The following is an 18,576-nucleotide window of genomic DNA, read 5'->3' as shown; positions in this document are numbered from 1 at the left end:
GATATTGCAAAATTAGTGACATGTTCCTTTAAGAGTGGGCCCTTTAATCAACACGCCCACACCAACACAGCCCCTTGTATAGTTTTACACAGGATTGTTTTCAGCATACTGCTGTGTGGTACTGCAGCCAACTGTGGCCAACAAACAGAACAGCAGTAGTGATGTTTCTGCAACATCCAGGATTTCATTCAGTGACACCTGAACAACATTGTTTTAGGATTCAGACATTAATTTAACACGTTTCAGACCTGCCCGAGTCACATTAATATCTGTAGCCTATTTTGATGGACATTTCAGTAGATTATGTTATAGATGTGAAATACTAGGGAAGTAAAATATGCAAAATACATGGAAGTTGGTTGTGATTGTGGAGAGCTCTGTGTGCGCACCTCTGCTAATTAAAAGACATGCAATTTGAGGCTTTTGTGCTCTCTGCAGTTTTGTGGACCAGTCTCTGCGCTGAAATGTGGATAAAAGCCTGAAACACTGAAAACCGGTCAGTTAACTCTAAACAGGAACTTTATACTGCCTGTAATACATATATGACCTGTATGCATCTTGTTATGTGCAGTAGCCTATCACATTCTGTCACTCCCCGTGTCGCTCCACGGTAAGTTCCATTCTGTTACATTAAAATACCAGTTTTGAAGAACAGAAATTTGCCGGGCTCAGCTAAAATCATTCAGAGCTTAAGCAGTGGCAGCCCACAGGACCTACAGGACGGACCCGAAGCTTTGGCACCACGCTTTCAGCTGCTGTGTTCACTGTTGCTGTTGACATGAACATATAAGGTGTTGCAATATAGGGGCAATTGAAGGGGTACAGAGATTCGCGACTTAAGAAGAATGTGGGAGGAGGGTAAAGTGGGGCGCCAATGGTGTTTGAGAGAGAAAACTTCCCATTAATTCTCTATCTCGTTTGTGGACTTAGATGGTGCAACAACAAAAAAAAAAAAAAACACTGACAACTGCATCCAACCATATGTTCTTCACAGATTGTCTCACTCATAGATGAACGTTTCTATATCTATAGTCACACACACACACACACACGCGAGCCAATGAGACTGTTTACAGCGTGCGTGCGCACGATACAGAGCGTAAAGAAAGTATCTAAACACAGAGTATCGCCCAATTTCAGCTCATAGTTGCGAGTGACAGATCAAACATCAGAGTCCCACATCACGGAATAACAAGATAAGGTAAGATTCGTATTATTGTTGCTGAATGTTCAATCATTCTTTGTATATTTCTGAAGATTGTTGTCTTGTTATTCTGTGTAACTACACTGAGAATCACTAAACCGGAGTCAAATTGCTTGTATGTGTAGACATACTTGGCCAATAAAGCTGATTCTGATTCTGATTTATAAGATAACGTTACGGTTATTTATTGTTGAAGGCTGAGGCTATTTTTATTTGGCTAAATGTTACTTAATTGTTAGATCTGTCCAACGCATTTAGTCTGATCTAATTAATGTCCTCTAATGAAGTTGGAAGTTGTGCAGCTGTTTGTTCTGTGTAATACTTTGGATTTTGTCGGGCCAGTTGTTGAATAGTGACAGATGGGGCTCAGTAATTTTAAATTAAGTCATTATTTGTTATTTAATTTATCATTTCAGACTGTGTCTGTATGCGATCTGTCTTATCAATGAACAGATTCATTTTGTCACAGGTTTGTCTTCTCAATACGGCTGGAAATGTGTTTTAACTCCTAATGTAGCCCACTCTTACTTTGTGTCGAACATAGGTAATGGTAAATGGTAAAATGACGTTACACATACTGTATAGTAGGTGGTTATAGTAGCTATATACAGCCTGTTCTGAAATAGGGTAGTGAGTGAAATGTATTGCACATTTTGTATTTTAAAATGAATATATATAATTTGTAGGTGCAGTGGGTGTTATAGTGTTACAATGTATGTAAAACATGTCACTCCAATCTCCCCACAGTGGATTTCAGTCTGACTGGTTTGTCTGCAGAACTGATCTACATGATTGAGTGATGTGTGTTCACTGTAGCTAATGTTAGTCCAGCTATTGAAAACAGCTGTTCAGCTGCAATAGACGTACAAATGTCGCTCCAACCTTATTTACTACCACCGGTAAAATGCATATATGCTCAGAGCAGGGAGTGTCACTTATACAGTTCATCACTTTTGTTTTGATTCTGTTGGAAGCATGTTGCTGTCTGACACTCAGCTCTCAGCCTGCATTAACTGAGCACCTGTTTCTGTTCAACATGCTGGTGTAGCGTTAGCATGAGCCTCAGATAGCTAAACTGGACATCCGCCAAAAAACAAGTTGTGAATTTTCACAACTTCATGCTTCAGGGCAGAGCTGGCCTGACGCAGAAGCGAACTAATCGCGTGCAGGGCCCCCAGCATGGTGGGCATACAGTCTATGATAGTGGGGCGGGGAAACTGAGTCACACTGTCTCCAAACGTGGGCCCCATCTTATTGGTGTCTCTGAGACTCACGAAGCTGCAGTGCAAGTTTGTTTGCATTGGCTATGCAAAGCAGAGAGAAATTTTCCCCTGCTTTATTAAACATTGTCAAATTAATAGAAGCAATCATTGTTAAAAACACTTAACAATAATTCCACAACATATTCAACAAAAGGAAAACAAAAACAAAATAAAAACAAATACAAATAATAAATACCTAAATATAAATTAAATTAACTTTAAGGGGGGTTAATCAATATATAGCTTAAGAAGTCTTAAGGTACTTCTATTTTCCAGTTTTTTAAGGACTGACAGAAAATTTTCAAGTCATTTTTAAATGCGACAAAACTTGGAGCAATTTTAAAAAATCTATATCTGTGTAGGCAAAATTTACCCATAATCAAGATATTAACACACATAAATTCAACATCTTTGTTTTGCATAAAAACACCAAACTTAACAATATGATATTAAAAAACAGGTATTACAGTCTTTGTAAGTAACCATTCATGCATTATGTCCCAACAAAGTCTTGACAATAGTACAGGTGTAGAAAAGATGTTCCTGAGATTCAGTATCTTCTTGACAAAATGTACATGTGTTATTATCTAAATTAAACCTTAACCTTAAGAATTCTCTGCATGGATAAATATTGTTAATCATTTTGAAATTAACTTACTTCATTTTAGGTAATAAAGGAAATGACAAATATCTAGTTCTAACTTTGATAGTGTCTGTCCTTGAAAATCTTTGAGATAGCACTTTTCTTTTAACAGGGAGAAGAAAAGATTCTTTTGTAATTATGATCTCAAAAGTTTGATTTTACATTTACTATCTAAAAAATTGTAATTGTCAATAAATAGAGTAGCAGATGCAGGTAGAATATTGTTTATACAAGCAATCCAAATTAAATTTTATTTTAAAATCGGATTCAAAATATTACCATCTTCATCCATTAAATGCACTATAGCCAATATTCCTTTTTTCTATCCAAGCTTTATAAAATAAAGATTTCCCTTGTGTAAAATACACCTGTTATTCCAAATTGTAGCATTATGTGGAGTGAAGTTACACTCATAAAGCATTTTCTAATATAGTAATACCTGTATATGATAATTTGATCATTTAAAAGGCAATTTTAAGGGATCAAAATCACATCTTAAAAGAAAATTAATTCCTTCTACCATCTGAAAAATATAAGACAGTAAACTAAACCATAGACAACGTTCAAAAAAGTCTGCAAACATTTTAATTTAATTGCACCATTCATCACCTCAAAATCAATTACATCCATACCCCTTTCTTCTACTGATTTTACCATATCACCTTTTTGAATCAAGTATTTCATATTATTCCAAATAAAATTATAATGAATTTGATACTTAATACACCTGTCTGGTACAGCTAAAGAATATGCTGGGTAAATTAATCTTGAAATCCCATCCATCTCTGTTCTTCTAAAAATTGAAATTTTCCATTGTAGCCAGCTATTAAAATTTTTTTGGAATTGTTTATATTTGCAAAACAGCTTGAATATTAGAGCTCTCCATGTCAATAAGATTTTTTACTGATTGTTATTACCTAATATTCTTCATTTTTGACTGGAATATCATAAATTAAAGTTTGTGTGTTATCGCCAAGATCTCACGCTTTTATATTTAAACACAACCCTGAGGCATCTGAAAAATAGACACAGCCTTTAAAGCATTAAGTATTTGGTCAGAATCCTTTAAAAATAACATTGCATCATCTGCTAATTGTGCAATTATCAAGGAACTGCCCATTTCATTTAACATTTAATGGTTTTATACTTTCATTATTTTTAATATGCAGTGCTATTAACTCAGCTGCCAGTATAAAAAGAGGATTAATTGGGTCTCCTTGGCGTATCCTTCTCTTAACATCAAACCTTCTAGTAGTCCCCGACTGAAGAAAGACAGCACTTGTTATTTCTTTGTACAACATTGAAACAATATTAATATATATATATATATATATATATATATATATATATATATATATATATATATATATATATATATATATATATTTTTTTTTTTTTTTTTTTACCAAAACCAATATATTGTAGTGACTGTAAATTAAAGAGGTGTTCAAGCTTGTCAAAAGCTTTAAATACTACTTTCTGGAGTCCGCTTGAGTAGAAGTATAAGTAGCCTTTCTAGTGTAGTGGCCATGTGGACTACAACCATGGATGTATTAAAGCTTCATTATACTCCCAAACGGACACGCACATAGACAGCTGCGGACACCATGGACAGGTAGTTGATGTGTTTATACTACCTTCTGGGGTCCACTCGGAGAATGCATTCCACACATGCACAGTAGATTACTGTCTACAGGAACACAACGTTGTGACCGTGCGGACTGGTGTGGACAGGTCTGCGCGGACACAACAAGATCCCTAGCGGGCCCTCGCGGACGCGGCTACTATAATTTCAGCTTTATAAGAGCTGGATGCAGTGCCACCACTCAGCCTTGCAGCCAATTTTTCCCAGTGGTCACTTGCAGTATTGCAGCGAAAAATCCCCCCTGCAGCCCAAAAAGCATTTTCCCTATAGACCACCATTGTAAAAGAGATGTTGGTAAAATTGTTGTCAGGACACCCTGAACTGCCAACAAGGTCAATTATTGCTCTTTCTATTATAAATTTTTGACCCATGGAGGTTTTATATTTGTAAAACTTTCATTGAGCCCAGAAAAGCGATTTAAAGATCTGTGACGTCACCACAATGTAAAGCTGATGGGCCAAGGAACTTGTGGGCAGGGCCCACGTGGGAAACACAACTGCACATATTCAGTCGGCTGCACAATGAGGAAGCAAACCTGGAAGCCAGAAACTTTTTTTGGCGTATGCGTCAGCCGAGCAATTCTTATTGGACTGAATGGGCGTCATTTTTGGTCCGGTATCCAGCTCTTATAATACATCGATGACTACAACCATGGATGTATAAAGAGAACTAGATATGGCATTGGAGGCAGGGCCTTGTTCATTCCTATGAAAGTTGCTCAGTGGCGCATGAAGCCAAAAAAGCCACTTCCCGCTGTAAAGAAATACTGGAAAAAAACACACTGCGCACGCCCTGTGGGTTGCATGTGTCCATGGAGTATGCTTACTAGAGGCTTCCACCGGCTGAGATGGCTAACTTCTGGTTTAACCTTCTGGCTAACTTGAGTGGGCGAAATGTGATCAGACTGAATAGATCAAATTAGTGTTAGTGTTAGTTAGTGATAGTGAAATGAGTCATTTCACAGAGGTTGTGATGCTAAAAAAAAATATCTGCTGATTTACAGACATCTCTTTCACAATGTAAGTCTATGGGAAAAAAGGCTTTTTGGGCCAGTGTGCATCACATGACGTTGTAATTACATGGTTTGGCTGCTGTGTCAAATTTGCTTCAAAGTCCAGTATAACCCTAAACCTAACCCTGTATCCAGTTCTCTTTATACATCCATGACTACGACAAATTGGAGGTATGCGGATGTCCACACAGAGCCCACAGGTACAACGTATGATCACAAAATTTACATTGTGCGGACCCAAGCAGAGCCTCACGTAGGCCTACTCACAGATGCAGAAAGTATCATTTTGGCTTGAGGAGGGCCCCCCAAAAAATCTTGCTTAGGGCCTCCTGTTGTCTAAAGCCGGGCCTGCTTCAGAATTCATCAACACCATACAGTGAGCAGATCAGAGGTGTGTTTGTTTTATAGTTTGTGCGTCCCTTACTGGTGGTCACCAAAAAATCTGTAACTCAATCTGATTAAAAAGTAAGAGGCCTAAACATGGGTGTGGATTACGGCCAGGCACCACAGATGGGGACAACATACATTGTGTGCTTCTATCATAATGAAACATACCCACATATCATATATTTCTATATTATAACCTTTATTTTTCAGTCATGCAATTATGCAAATTAGGCAAACTCATGAAATAAGTCAGAATAAATATAGCAATTTCAGGTGTGTTGTCTTCCCTTAATCTTGTGTATAATAATAATTAATAAGAAAAATAAAAATGTATGTACTGAAAAATTATGTAGATGGTTGATTATTTGAAAGAGTAAAAATTGAGACAAGCTTTGCAAAAAAGAAAACTGGCAGTAGAAAAGCTGTTCAAAAGCATCTTCTGCCCTTAAAATATTATTAGTCTAGAGTATTTAAACTTGATGGCTGCATTAGAGCACATATTTATGTATGTAGTGGTGCTGAAATCTCATAATTTTATATATTGTGTTTTTTGTTTAGCAGGCGTCAAGTAATGTAACCTGTAACATGTTTACAAATTGCAGATGGGGAATATGAATTGGCTACAGCTTGAAAAAAAAAAAATCAGTCAAAAGATTTTTTTTTTTTTGCTTTAATCCCTGAATACGCTTTAAATAAGAAAATGGAAACCTACAGCTGTTTTATTAGTAAAACATATAATCAAAACTGAGCACACTGTTGCAATGTTGAGAAAGACAGAATAGTTAAAATAAATCTGCCTAAAAATAAATAAATAAAGTAGATTAAATAAATAAAGTAATATTCCACCTGTGATTCTTGAATATAAAACATTCATCCATTGTAGACTTGAAAGATGACTGTTCTGATAAGCATACTAAAAGTCTGACTTTTCTTGTTTGCTTTGCTTTTTTAGATTCCTGTGAAGCAGCAATGGATCAAGCTAGGTCAACAATATCGAAAATTGTGAGTATTGTTATCAGTATTATAACTTTAAAGGCTAAAAGAACAAACCTGTCTTTAAGGAATTATCCTCTCCATAATGGGATGTTATTGTTACACCCTCTGAAATGACTGTTGGGAACAAATACTTACTGCTTTTCCTCAACACAATGCTGAATAATTATTTGGGACTCAGAGAAGTATTTTCAGTGCAGTTGATGTTGACTAATTATTTAAAAGTACTTACATTGAAGTACGTAGTAGAACACAGCAAGAATTACAAGTTAGAAAAAATCTGCACCACTTTCTAATAAGGCATGTTTTTCTAAAGGGTTTATAACTCACTGCTTTTAATCATTTAAATACATTAACTGTATCAGAATAAATAAATTTAACAAATCATTAATTCTTTATAGATCAGTAATAAGCCTTAAATAAGAAATATGGAAACCTACAGCTGTTTTATCAGTGAAGCATTTTGTCAAAATTGAGCACACTTTTGCACTATTGAGAAAGGCAGAATAATTACAGTAAATCTGCCTAACTGGAAATAAAATTGTTGCAGTATAATCAGGTATGTATAAGTCAAATTCACATTTTCTTTGTAACTTATTATAGATCCATTGAACTAATAGCTAATCATGAGCTGATAGCAAAGTACACATCAGTCAATGTAAATGCCAAGAAAAACAACACAACAATCATGTGCCAAGATGGATATTCAACATATCCATGAAATAAATGACATGCATCAATATAGAATGTCAAACAGCTGTAAAAACAAAATCAATCTTTGATATCTGAGGGAAACAACAGAAGGTGGGAAACTGAAAATGAGTACCACACAGTCAGTTCCACTAATGGAGAACTACCTCCTGTTTTTCTGTAAGTAGGTGGGGCAGACTTTAAACACAAATTGCAAAATAAATATTATTTAAATTTTTATTTATATTTGATTTTCTATTAAGCAGCAAATATATTTGTATACTTTTATCACAATTATAAAATGACTTTTTATTTTAATTAATATGTAAACTTTAATGGAAACAGGGAGTAGTTTCCCATTTCCTCTCGGCAGATCCTCCTGGTAAGAGTTCTTGCATCATTCTCACTTTAAAGTCATCTGTCATCTGTTGGTTTTAGCTCTTGAAAGGAAACTAATGTAAGTGTATTTTGTTGTACACTTGTTTGACATTCTATATTTATGCATGTTATGTATTGGGGAGATATTTTTGAGTTCTTATTGGCACATAAGCTTGTGCTTTTGCCATGTTTGTAGACCCGAAAACCTAAACATGGTTTGTCAAAAAGTACAATCATTGAGCTTTAAATCATAGAACTTTAGAGCAATACACACACTGGAGGATACGTTTATATGTGCTTATTTGTTAAATGATAATGGAAAAAAATGAGAGCTAGAAAAAGTGGGCGATCTTGAAACTGAAACGAAATAGATACTGAACTTTTTTGGTTTAAAAAATACAGGTTTGCTTAAATTACTGTACATGTTCTATAGACTGTTGAAATTTCTTAGTCAACCAACAATAAAGGGTAATGCCTGCAGTTTCCCACAAATGCTGTATATTTTTTATGCAATAAAGGAAGCCTAAATGTAACTGTTAATAAGATATAAGCAAACTGCTATGTTTTGGGTAGTCATCTGGTCATTCTAAGGCTCTTTTTTTTCAGATGGTAGGTGACTGAATGGTCCATTGAGAGGGGTCTTCCTGATGAATTTCAGAGCTAGCTAAAATAAAAGGAACTAATACTGGAGGTAGATATAGGAACAACATATAGTATCCTCAAAGCTATTAATGACTTATTACAGATCAAATAAGCATTAATTAAGGATGTATTAACATAAATAAAGCAGTTAGTTACAACTCATAAACCTGGTGTAAATTATGGCTTTTTTGAAAGGGGTACCAAAAACTGTACAAACCACTCTTGGTAATAGATTCTAGCTCATGCCCTGGAATCATAGGTTCCATTAACAATTAACATTATCTGCTTTGTATGTGTTCCTAGTTAAATGAGACCAAATTTTCTCCTCATCCCTGCATTGCTCTGTCATTATAGTTTAATGGGGAGCCACACTCCTACACACGTTTCAACTTGACCCAGAACATGGAAGGGGATAACAGCCAGGTGGAGATGAAGCTGTCATCAGACATGGATGAGGAGGCTGGGGAAAATGGCGTGGGGGCCCACCTCAGTCACAACGCCAACCGCAAACCCTACGTGGCTCAAAAACTTGGACGCACACCCAAGAACCTCTGCTTCATGGCAGCCACCACCCTCCTCATCTTCATCATTGGTAAGAGGGGATAGTTGACTGGAGCAGCTGCTTTTAAGTTTGCATTTAAAATAACTTGTGGAGAACCCCATGGATCAGTCTTAGGGCCACTACATTTTAATCTATGACTCAGAAAGAGAAACTGGCCCCAAAATTGAATTTTTTATCAAACTTCTGACTTAAAACTAAACTTTAAGGCTCGTGTAGGGCATTGTCACCAAATCTGCTTTTTATGTCTCTCTTGAGCAACACCGAGAGACTAATACAAACATCTATCTGTAGCTTTCAGGCTTTGGCATTTAGTAGTTGATTAAATAAAATGTGTTTTACTGGGTATGAGTGGAAAGAGTTTCTTGGGTGGTGTAAGGTAAACATAATTTACAGTACTGTCATTGTCAGTTGGTGGTATAGAATTTCAAAATGCTGACTGTGTGGTTTAGGCTGTAATTTGATGCCTTTAGTCTGTCCTTGGCTCTTTGCCCTCTTCCTCTTTGTCATTGTTCATTTTAAACCATTGCTACTTCCAGCATACATGATTGGCTCCCTCATCCAGCGGAAGAAGGACTGTGCAGCCTCCGTGCTCCCTTTTGAAGAAGCTGTTGCCCACGAGACAGGTGCTGCCCCCCTCATGGACTGGGATGATGTCAAAAAGCTCCTCGCTCAAAAATTGAGTGCATCCAACTTCGAAACTGCCTTCAGGTAAATGTAAACTCCACACACTGCCTGTGGAATCTGCTGTGAGACAACGTTAGCCTCTCCCACAATAACTGTTCTTGCTAACTTCTTCATTGGCACTGCATTTTAAAAAGTGAATCATTTTCTCCTGTTTTCTTGCCTCCATTTTCTTTTCTGCTCATGTTTTATTTCCTCCTATCCCAGTGAATTTTCCAGTGTCAACCACCGGGCTGGTTCTCCAGGTGATGAAGATCTGGGGGAAAAGGTGCACAAGAGGTTTAAGGAGTATAACATGAACACCTGGATCGACGAGCACTATATTAAGGTGCAGGACCCCCCAGCTTCCAGATTCAACAAACTTGTTTTCAAGAACGGGCAAGAGGAGCGGCTAGATGGATTCCTGTCCTATAGCACCAATGGAAAAGTAACGGTAAGTCAATAATCCAAATATGAAAATAATCAGGAAAGAGAAAAATGCAGTAAAATGATTTTGATCAATTTAATGTGCAATTCATTCATTCTGTTAACAGTAACAAAAAACAATGGGGTAAACACCTTTTTCTTTTTGTTTTGGTCCAGGGTGCCATCCTGTATGCATACTATGGACAGGAAAGTGACTTCAGGTTGCTGCAGGACAGGAACATCAACCTTAATGGCAGGGTGATGCTGGTCAGAGCTGGTAAGATCAGCTTTGCAGAAAAGGTGGGTGCTTTTCAGTAAGAACTAAGTAAAAATAATATCCCTGTAAACTTTTTTCCCTGTCTTTCCCTTTTTCTTTAGTCCCTGTAAAGTACATGCTTTTGTGTCATTATTTTTCCATTAGCATTTTCCTTTGTGTTTACAGGTAGCCAATGCTGCCAAAATGAATGCTTCTGCTGTGTTGATCTATGCAGACCTTGCTGATTACTCTATCGGAGACACCACTCAGCTCTTTGGACATGTGAGTGTGGACAGTTCTTATCAGCAGGAATATTTGATTTCTAATAGGAGTAGAGAAAGAGAACAGAGTGTAGAAATCATTGTATAAATTGTGTGTTTTTTAGTTCAGCCTAAACGTTTGGCTACATGTTGCTGGGAAAATCCTGAGATTAGTCTGGAACAAAAACATTAAACATGTAACTGTCAAAGAGGTAAAACCTACTTGTACTGTATGATGATTTCTCTGTCTGTTCTGTCTCCCAAAGGTCCACTTGGGTTCAGGGGATCCCTACACCCCTGGCTTCCCCTCCTTCAACCACACCCAGTTTCCTCCTGTCCAGTCTTCAGGCCTGCCAAAAATCTTGGCTCAGACCATCACCACACGTATGGCTAACAGCATTCTGATGTAAGTCTTGTGTACGCTACAGACCATCTGAAACAATTCACTAAAAAAAGATCACAATAAGTGCAGTACCTTGTCTATCAGCTTCAGATATTCCTCTTTCCTCGCTCTGTGATTGTCTTCTACAGTTGACTCTGTCATAGATTACATAGAGTAAATGTTTGTTGTCTGCATCTCACAGGAATCTGGGGGGTCAGAGTGTGCCACAAGAATGGGGAGGTGTCACCAAACTGGGAGATGAGAATGATGTCATTACTGTGGAGGTCAACAACGTTCTTGCTGAGAAAAAGATAAATAATGTCTTTGGGGTCATCAAAGGGTTTGTGGATGCAGGTACAATGATATGTTCATTCAACAAATGTACTATGATCAGCCACACAGTGTACTTAAAAGAATGTGAATGACATGTTGTGTCATTGTGTTTCTATCTTAGATCGATATGTGGTTATTGGTGCCCAGAGGGATGCATGGGGTCCAGGTTTTGCTACATCAACCGTCGGAACCAGTGTCCTTGTTGAGCTGGCTCGTTCCATCTCAGACATGGTGAAGAACGGTAAGTCACAGGAGACTGCTGGTCTTTAGTTTATTATATATATTTAAGGAGTTGATGCACACTTCATATCACATCTTACCTTATATCTGCCATGGAGGACCTGAAGAAAGTCATTGGATATGCCTTTTCAAGTCATGTCAAACATTTTCTGTTATATTTTTGTTAATATACATTTGTTACTGCCTTGACAGATGGATTCAAGCCAAGGAGGAGCATTGTGTTTGCTAGCTGGAGTGCTGGAGAATATGGGAGTGTGGGCGCCACTGAGTGGTTGGAGGTGAGAATGACATGATTTTTGTACTTAAGGCTCAGCATTTTTTTTTTGATCATCAGTTTTAACACAGTAATGATGCTGATTGGTGTTCGTAATCTTATCTTTTGTATATCCAGGGTTATCTGTCTTCTCTGAGCATGAAAGCCTTTTCCTACATCAACCTGGATCGTGTTGTAACAGGTATTTACTGTCATTGTTAGAAACATCTTTGACCTTTGTCTCAAGTTTTATTACTAAAGTCCAGATTCTCCCCCCTACATGCACAATATGACCATTTATTTATTTATAGGGGACAGTGCACATTAATCAACACTGACATTCACTGGGTTAGCTCAATAGCTAATTTGTACCCATAGTCTCAACTCAACTTAATATTGACCAATGGGTAAGGCAGTTAATACATAACAGAATTAAGAGGAAAAAACTGGAGAAAATGTATCACAACTCTGTCCCAACAATCAATAACAAACAATATAATGAGACGGTATAAAAAACAAGTCAGAGTTAATAAAAATATGTCCTTTATGAACACATATCTGAGTATAACCATATTTTAAATTTGATTTAAAAAATGCTATATGCTATATTGCATTTCCCTAGGTAGAGTACTCTCTCAGAAAAAGCTGATTGTACAAATTTGCTCTACCTACATGGGACCATACAGTTACCTCTGTCAACTATCCTTTAGGGATGTGCAGAGAGCCCAGTATTTGTATTGAATCAAAGTGGAAATAGGCTTGAAAATCCTGTTTTTGTTTTTATTACACTTTTAATTTTAGAAAATTAAAGTGTTAAAATAAGTGTTCATGAATTAACTACCTTACGAAGGAGGTCCCCACACTGGGTCTCGAACTGGAGTCTCCCAGATCATCGACAACTGCCCTGACTATTGAGCTAAAACCTTACTCATCACCTCATTGCAGACAGACCTCTACCTATTTATGCACCCATAACACAGAGACAGCACACCATGTAACATGTAGGGAAGAACTCCAAAGGTGATTATTGCTTTGCACTTTTCATTTATTGCTTATTTTTTACAACCTGACTTTGTGGAAAGGAGAAGGGGACAACGGATTATGGAGAGTCCCTTGGGAGCACTTCGCTTGTGTCAGTAGCTCAGCTTTATCTCTGGGGAACACCCCAAACTCCGGGAGTGATGTCCAAATTAGGAAATATGCGTTATGTAGCAGGTGGATGTGACTCCCCTAGTTGAGACCTGCTGAAAGATGTAACAGTGGAGCAGAGGAGAGAGACTGAGATAGCAATGTAACCAACCTGCGTGCTGGTATTTGACATGTTTTTTTTTCGCTTCCCGAAAACAAACAGTTTTTTAAATATGTGTACGAAATAAATATTTGTAAAAAAAACAAAAAAAAACAACACTATTTGTGTTTTGCCGAATAATGTATTTGCATTCGGGCACACCCCTACTCTCCTTGTTTTCCTGGACGTGCTGTCCATGAGTTTAACAAAGTGTCTTAAAGGAGGGCTGCTGTTCCATGCTGAATCTTAAATATAACTCTATATACTGTATAAAAATTGGCATATTACCTAAATGATCTCTGAGTGATATGAAAGTTGTGATATTAATCAGGTTTGTTTTAGACTACCATGAGTGATTTTCAGAATGACTGAATTTAAGTCTCCTTTTCCAGGTCGGAATGGGTTTAAAGTAGCGGCCAGTCCTTTGATGTACAGTGTAATCGCAAATGCTCTGACAGAGGTAAATCCACAGAAAGTAGACTTTTAGTTTAGTTTAGTTGAATGCATATTAATTCATTTCATTCATCAATTTCTTTGTGAATTTTTGAAAATGTTAGGATATAATGTACAAACACAACTGTCTTCTTTGTAGGTGAAAAGCCCAAGCAGTGATGTGTCTCTCCGTTCTCAATATGGAAAAGGCAACTGGGAGTCGAATGTGTAAGTTGGTGTTTATACATCTCCATGACATCCACGCTTCTCTCACTAGTATCACATTCACAACTACAGAGCAAAGCTAACTCTGCATTTTGCATGTGTTTGTTTTTCAGGATGGAGCCTCTGAAGTTGGAAAATGCTGCGTATCCTTTCCTTGCCTTTTCTGGCATTCCCTCTGTCTCATTTGGGTTCACCTCTGGGAATTCAGTAAGTTAGCTCACTGTACTATCAGTAAAATACATCTTTTTGAAGCAGAAACTCATAATCCAGGACAACCTTGTACATTGTGCTATTTGATCAAAGTCTGAGTAATCCTTTCCTAACTCTAATCCTCAACACATCTTGATTTGCCTTCTCAGGAGTACCCGTACTTTGGCACATTGCTGGATACCCGGGAGAAGTTGAACTCGGCCACGTCTGGCCAAGTTCCTCAGTTGGCTGAAATTGCGGCCCGGTTTGCAGGTCATATGGCACTGAGGCTGGTCCATGACCATCTGCTGAGGATGGATGTGACAAAGTATGACAAGATGATACGTACTCGTGTGGCTCAGATCAACGCAAAACTCAAGAATGTTCAGAGGGTAGGTGTCCAGTTGTGATCCTGGAGATTTGTATTGAATTTCCCAACAGTTGGCTCAGCAGTTAGTTAGTGTTAGAGATTTTTAACTCCTGGTTGAAATTCAAGCTTTGTAAAGTACCAGATTTACCTGTTTTTTAATGCCCTATGATTAATTTCGTCACCACTTTTTGTCTAATTGCTGCTTACTCAAATATATCCAGAAGATGCACGTGAATCTTGTGGTGAACCCTAAATCACCCCTGTGAATCTTCTGTGTTTCCAGTTGCAGCCCCATCTGCTGCCCAAGACTCTGACAGTGCAGTGGTTGATCTCAGCCTCTGGCTCCTACAGCCGTGCCTCTCGCAACCTGGCAGCAGACATCTTGAACATCGACCTGGAGGACATCGAGATGTGCCGCATCATCAATGACCGCATCATGACGGTAAGACCTGTAGAGCACACATCCTTTAGATGAAATGAATGATCAGTTTTATGGGCTGTACGCTCTTGCTTTTAAAAAAGGAAATTGTATTATTTATTGAACTGACAAACTTGTATTTAGAAAAAAAGTCTACTTATATTGGCTCATCAGAAGCATTCAGAATGGTGTTTCTGGCTGTAAAAATTAAAAATGGCCTGCACCTCTTGACGTACCAGTGGAGAGAGGCAACAAGAGAATAGGACATTTTTAGTTCAAAGGTTATGTTCCTTAGACTCAAGGTAATAAGGAAAATAAAAACATTAATGTTAAGCATCATACAAAACAGTATTCCAATGACTTTTACGAAACCCGTATTTATCCTGTGCTCCTCCCCTCATTTCTGTAGGTGGAAAGGAACTTCCTGTCACAGTATGTGTCCCCCAGAGATAGTCCTTTCCGCCACATCCTGCTTGGCTCTGGCCCGCACACACTCCAGGGGCTGCTCAACCACCTTGAAGCCCTCAGGAATGACAACCCTGAGGCTGAGGCCGACCTGCTCCGGAACCAGTTTGCCCTGGCGACCTGGACCATTCAGGGCTGTGCCAACTCATTAGCAGGGGACATCTGGTCTCTGGATAATGAAATCTAAAAATCCTCACACCATTGTTAATGGTTTGATCCAATTACCACAGTATGAAAACCAACAAGCTGTTATCATTAACAAAAGTCGCAGTTACACAGCTTTTCAAATTGGCTGCACTTGATTCAGGAAATTATAAAAGTCACCATCCGGTCACCTCTCTTCCATAAATTTCAACACTTTAGTTAAAAGCTGCCTCATCTCACTTCTGACTGAAATTCTCCAAAAAGCCAAACATTAATGATATTACTTAATTAAGCCTTCAGCCTTAACACACAGAAGTTTCGGTAGCAGATCAATACATGGAAAGAAAAAATCTTTAAGAATTGTAACATGTGGTACTTAAATACCACATCTTGGATATGTTGTTATGTTATGTGGTGGATATATGCAAAGAAGTGTTACCCCATGAATGGGTTGAATGTAGTGAAAGTGATGCTTATTCAGCACAGTATCAGTATAACATTAATGATAATACTTAATTAAGCCTTCAGCCTTAACACACAGAAGTTTCTTCAACTACGTGGCACTGAAACAGAAATCGTACGTCTATGTATTGTGTAATTTATCAGTGGCAGGGTTCACTATAAATAGTTTTTTTATTGCCTTTTCATAAGAAATGTATAATTATCGGGAGCAGTGCCTTCCATAATTATGACAGTTATACTGTCGAAATGACAAAAGCAGCATCTGCTTAAAGAAGTGAACATGTTGACCGACGGTCGGTACCGAACACACAAGAGCTTCAACAACTGAGGTCATATTTTTGTCTACTTAACTGACACTGGATTGGTCTTTAAGGCAAGGCCAACTCGCATATCAAACCTATGACAATATTCACTGAACAACTCAGGCTGTTGGTCAGTACCGGTCCCTTGGTACATGCACACTTCTCATCCTGACAACATTATCGGGAGCAGTGTCTTCCATAATGTGAAAAAGAAGAAGGTAGTTTTTGCCTACCAGTGTGTATCCGTATCGGAGGCAGTGCCCTCCATATTTCACTGTAGGGGTGGATGTTTTTATTATCGGGGACAGTGTTTCCCATAATGTGTAAATATACAATACATTGCTACACAATGCATCATCTTGCGCATCATCTTGAGATCTGAAAGAGTGATTTTCAACTTAATCTTTTGTGAAAAAACATTTCCATGCGTTTATTAAGTTGAAGGATCTGCGTGTCTGTCTTCTCTTCTGGATTTCTGTAGTTTTTTCTCATTTTTAAATCAAATCTTTTCTTTGGGCTGCATATTGAACTGCTATGGAAGGTCTTTTTTGCTTCCAAGAGAACATGATAGAAATGTGTTTGGGACCACTGTGATAACAGTGGTGTGTTCCATAAAAGATCAGCAATCTGCAATGTGGGATTTTGTTTTTAATGATCCAGTGTGAAAGTACATTCTATCTTCTATTTTGATGTGTTCATTCATTGTTTTTAAAGAGATTTAAATGTGCCTTTTGTTTCATCACTGCATTATAGAGCCGAGTTTCTTCATTCAGTATATTGAGGCTTTTGAGGATGTATATTTGGCTTGTTTTTGTTTAGTTTTGACACTTCTGTATTTCTTTCTTTTTCCTGTTGCCTGGTAGAATCAAGTTACTGGTGTAAAAGCCTGTCATGCTACGACACATTTTAGATGAGAATGAAAGAAGGATAATGAAAATAGTGAAACCTGAAAGAACAAATGTATGTGACAGTAGATGATTAGGTAACCCCTTTTTTTTTTAGTAAATCTGGTCTCACTGTTGCTAATGTTATCCCTCAGTAGAAAAACCTAAATTATAATAAACCTAACCATTTATAGTCTGAGTGATTATGCTGATCTGCTGGGCTGTAATGAGACATGTGCTGGAAGTTGCATTTCTGAAATTGGCAAATTACTGAGCAACCGCTAAAAAAGAAACTCTTCTATGAGAATGCAGACACAATTGGTCTTTATTTGGGAGGGCTTTCAAATTCTGTTAACATGGATAAATGTGTTCCAAAATTATTGTTGAAAATATGGATGTATATTTCTTTCCCCCTTCAAACTGTATACAAGTTTCCTTTGCTTTACGTGTTTGTTGCTACAATAAACAATCACCTCACAACTGTTGAGTCTTTGAATGATCATTTGGATAAAACTGCTTTATCACTTGCTTTATCTGCAGTGTCCACTTTTAAAACTTCCTTCAGGATTGCATGACTGTAGGTTATAAATAAAGCTTCAAAAGTCTGGTAGCATGTCCTGAACAATGGCCCTGTACACACTGAAATTCATGTTCTATTTTGGCACATGATTCTAAAAATATGTCTTCTACTTTGTATACTTACTGTTGTAAAAGTCTTTGGTTTATACAAGCTGATAGACATGTAAATAATTCATGTCAATAATTAAAATATTATTCAGTGATTGCAGGACAGTCTGTGAAGACCCTCTTGAGACGGAGGTGACTGCACAATACAGGATATGAAATATAGTTGTTGTGACAATCTTTGACCAGATGATGGAGACAAAATAAACTAAATATATCTAAATAGTAGAGATAATAGTTTGCAACTGTCATCTGTATTCTTTCAGAAATGAATGATCACTTATGAAGTGTAGTTTTGGATTTAAATATGAAGTGACTAGTAGTGTAGTAATTGTGCCTCTTGGGGCTCATGTTTTGATTGCTTTTGGGTGAAACAGCAGAAAAAAAACTTATTCATAATTTATTAATTTGCTGAGGATCTCATTGCACTCTTCATACTGTCTGCGTCCTTTAGAACATTGTTCATAGATTATAAATCTAAATAC

General features: G+C 37.5%; 1 protein-coding gene across 1 annotated transcript; it reads left to right on the top strand.

The window, feature by feature from the left end:
- Positions 1-1,109: 1,109 nt before the first annotated feature.
- LOC121909480 (transferrin receptor protein 1-like) lies at positions 1,110-17,871 on the top strand. Its single transcript, XM_042430030.1, has 18 exons — positions 1,110-1,201; positions 7,106-7,155; positions 9,211-9,448; positions 9,955-10,126; positions 10,307-10,532; positions 10,682-10,804; positions 10,947-11,042; positions 11,287-11,426; positions 11,605-11,756; positions 11,857-11,976; positions 12,168-12,253; positions 12,367-12,430; positions 13,909-13,976; positions 14,109-14,176; positions 14,287-14,380; positions 14,533-14,754; positions 15,016-15,174; positions 15,560-17,871. The coding sequence occupies exons 2-18, from the start codon at positions 7,123-7,125 to the stop codon at positions 15,800-15,802; spliced, it is 2,304 nt and encodes a 767-aa protein (XP_042285964.1). The 5' UTR covers positions 1,110-1,201; positions 7,106-7,122; the 3' UTR covers positions 15,803-17,871.
- Positions 17,872-18,576: the final 705 nt, after the last annotated feature.

This window comes from Thunnus maccoyii, chromosome 12 (assembly GCF_910596095.1).
Source record: "Thunnus maccoyii chromosome 12, fThuMac1.1, whole genome shotgun sequence".
Taxonomy (NCBI): domain Eukaryota; kingdom Metazoa; phylum Chordata; class Actinopteri; order Scombriformes; family Scombridae; genus Thunnus; species Thunnus maccoyii.
Note: the sequence above shows the minus strand (reverse complement) of the source record. Positions and strands in the feature narration are given on the sequence as shown.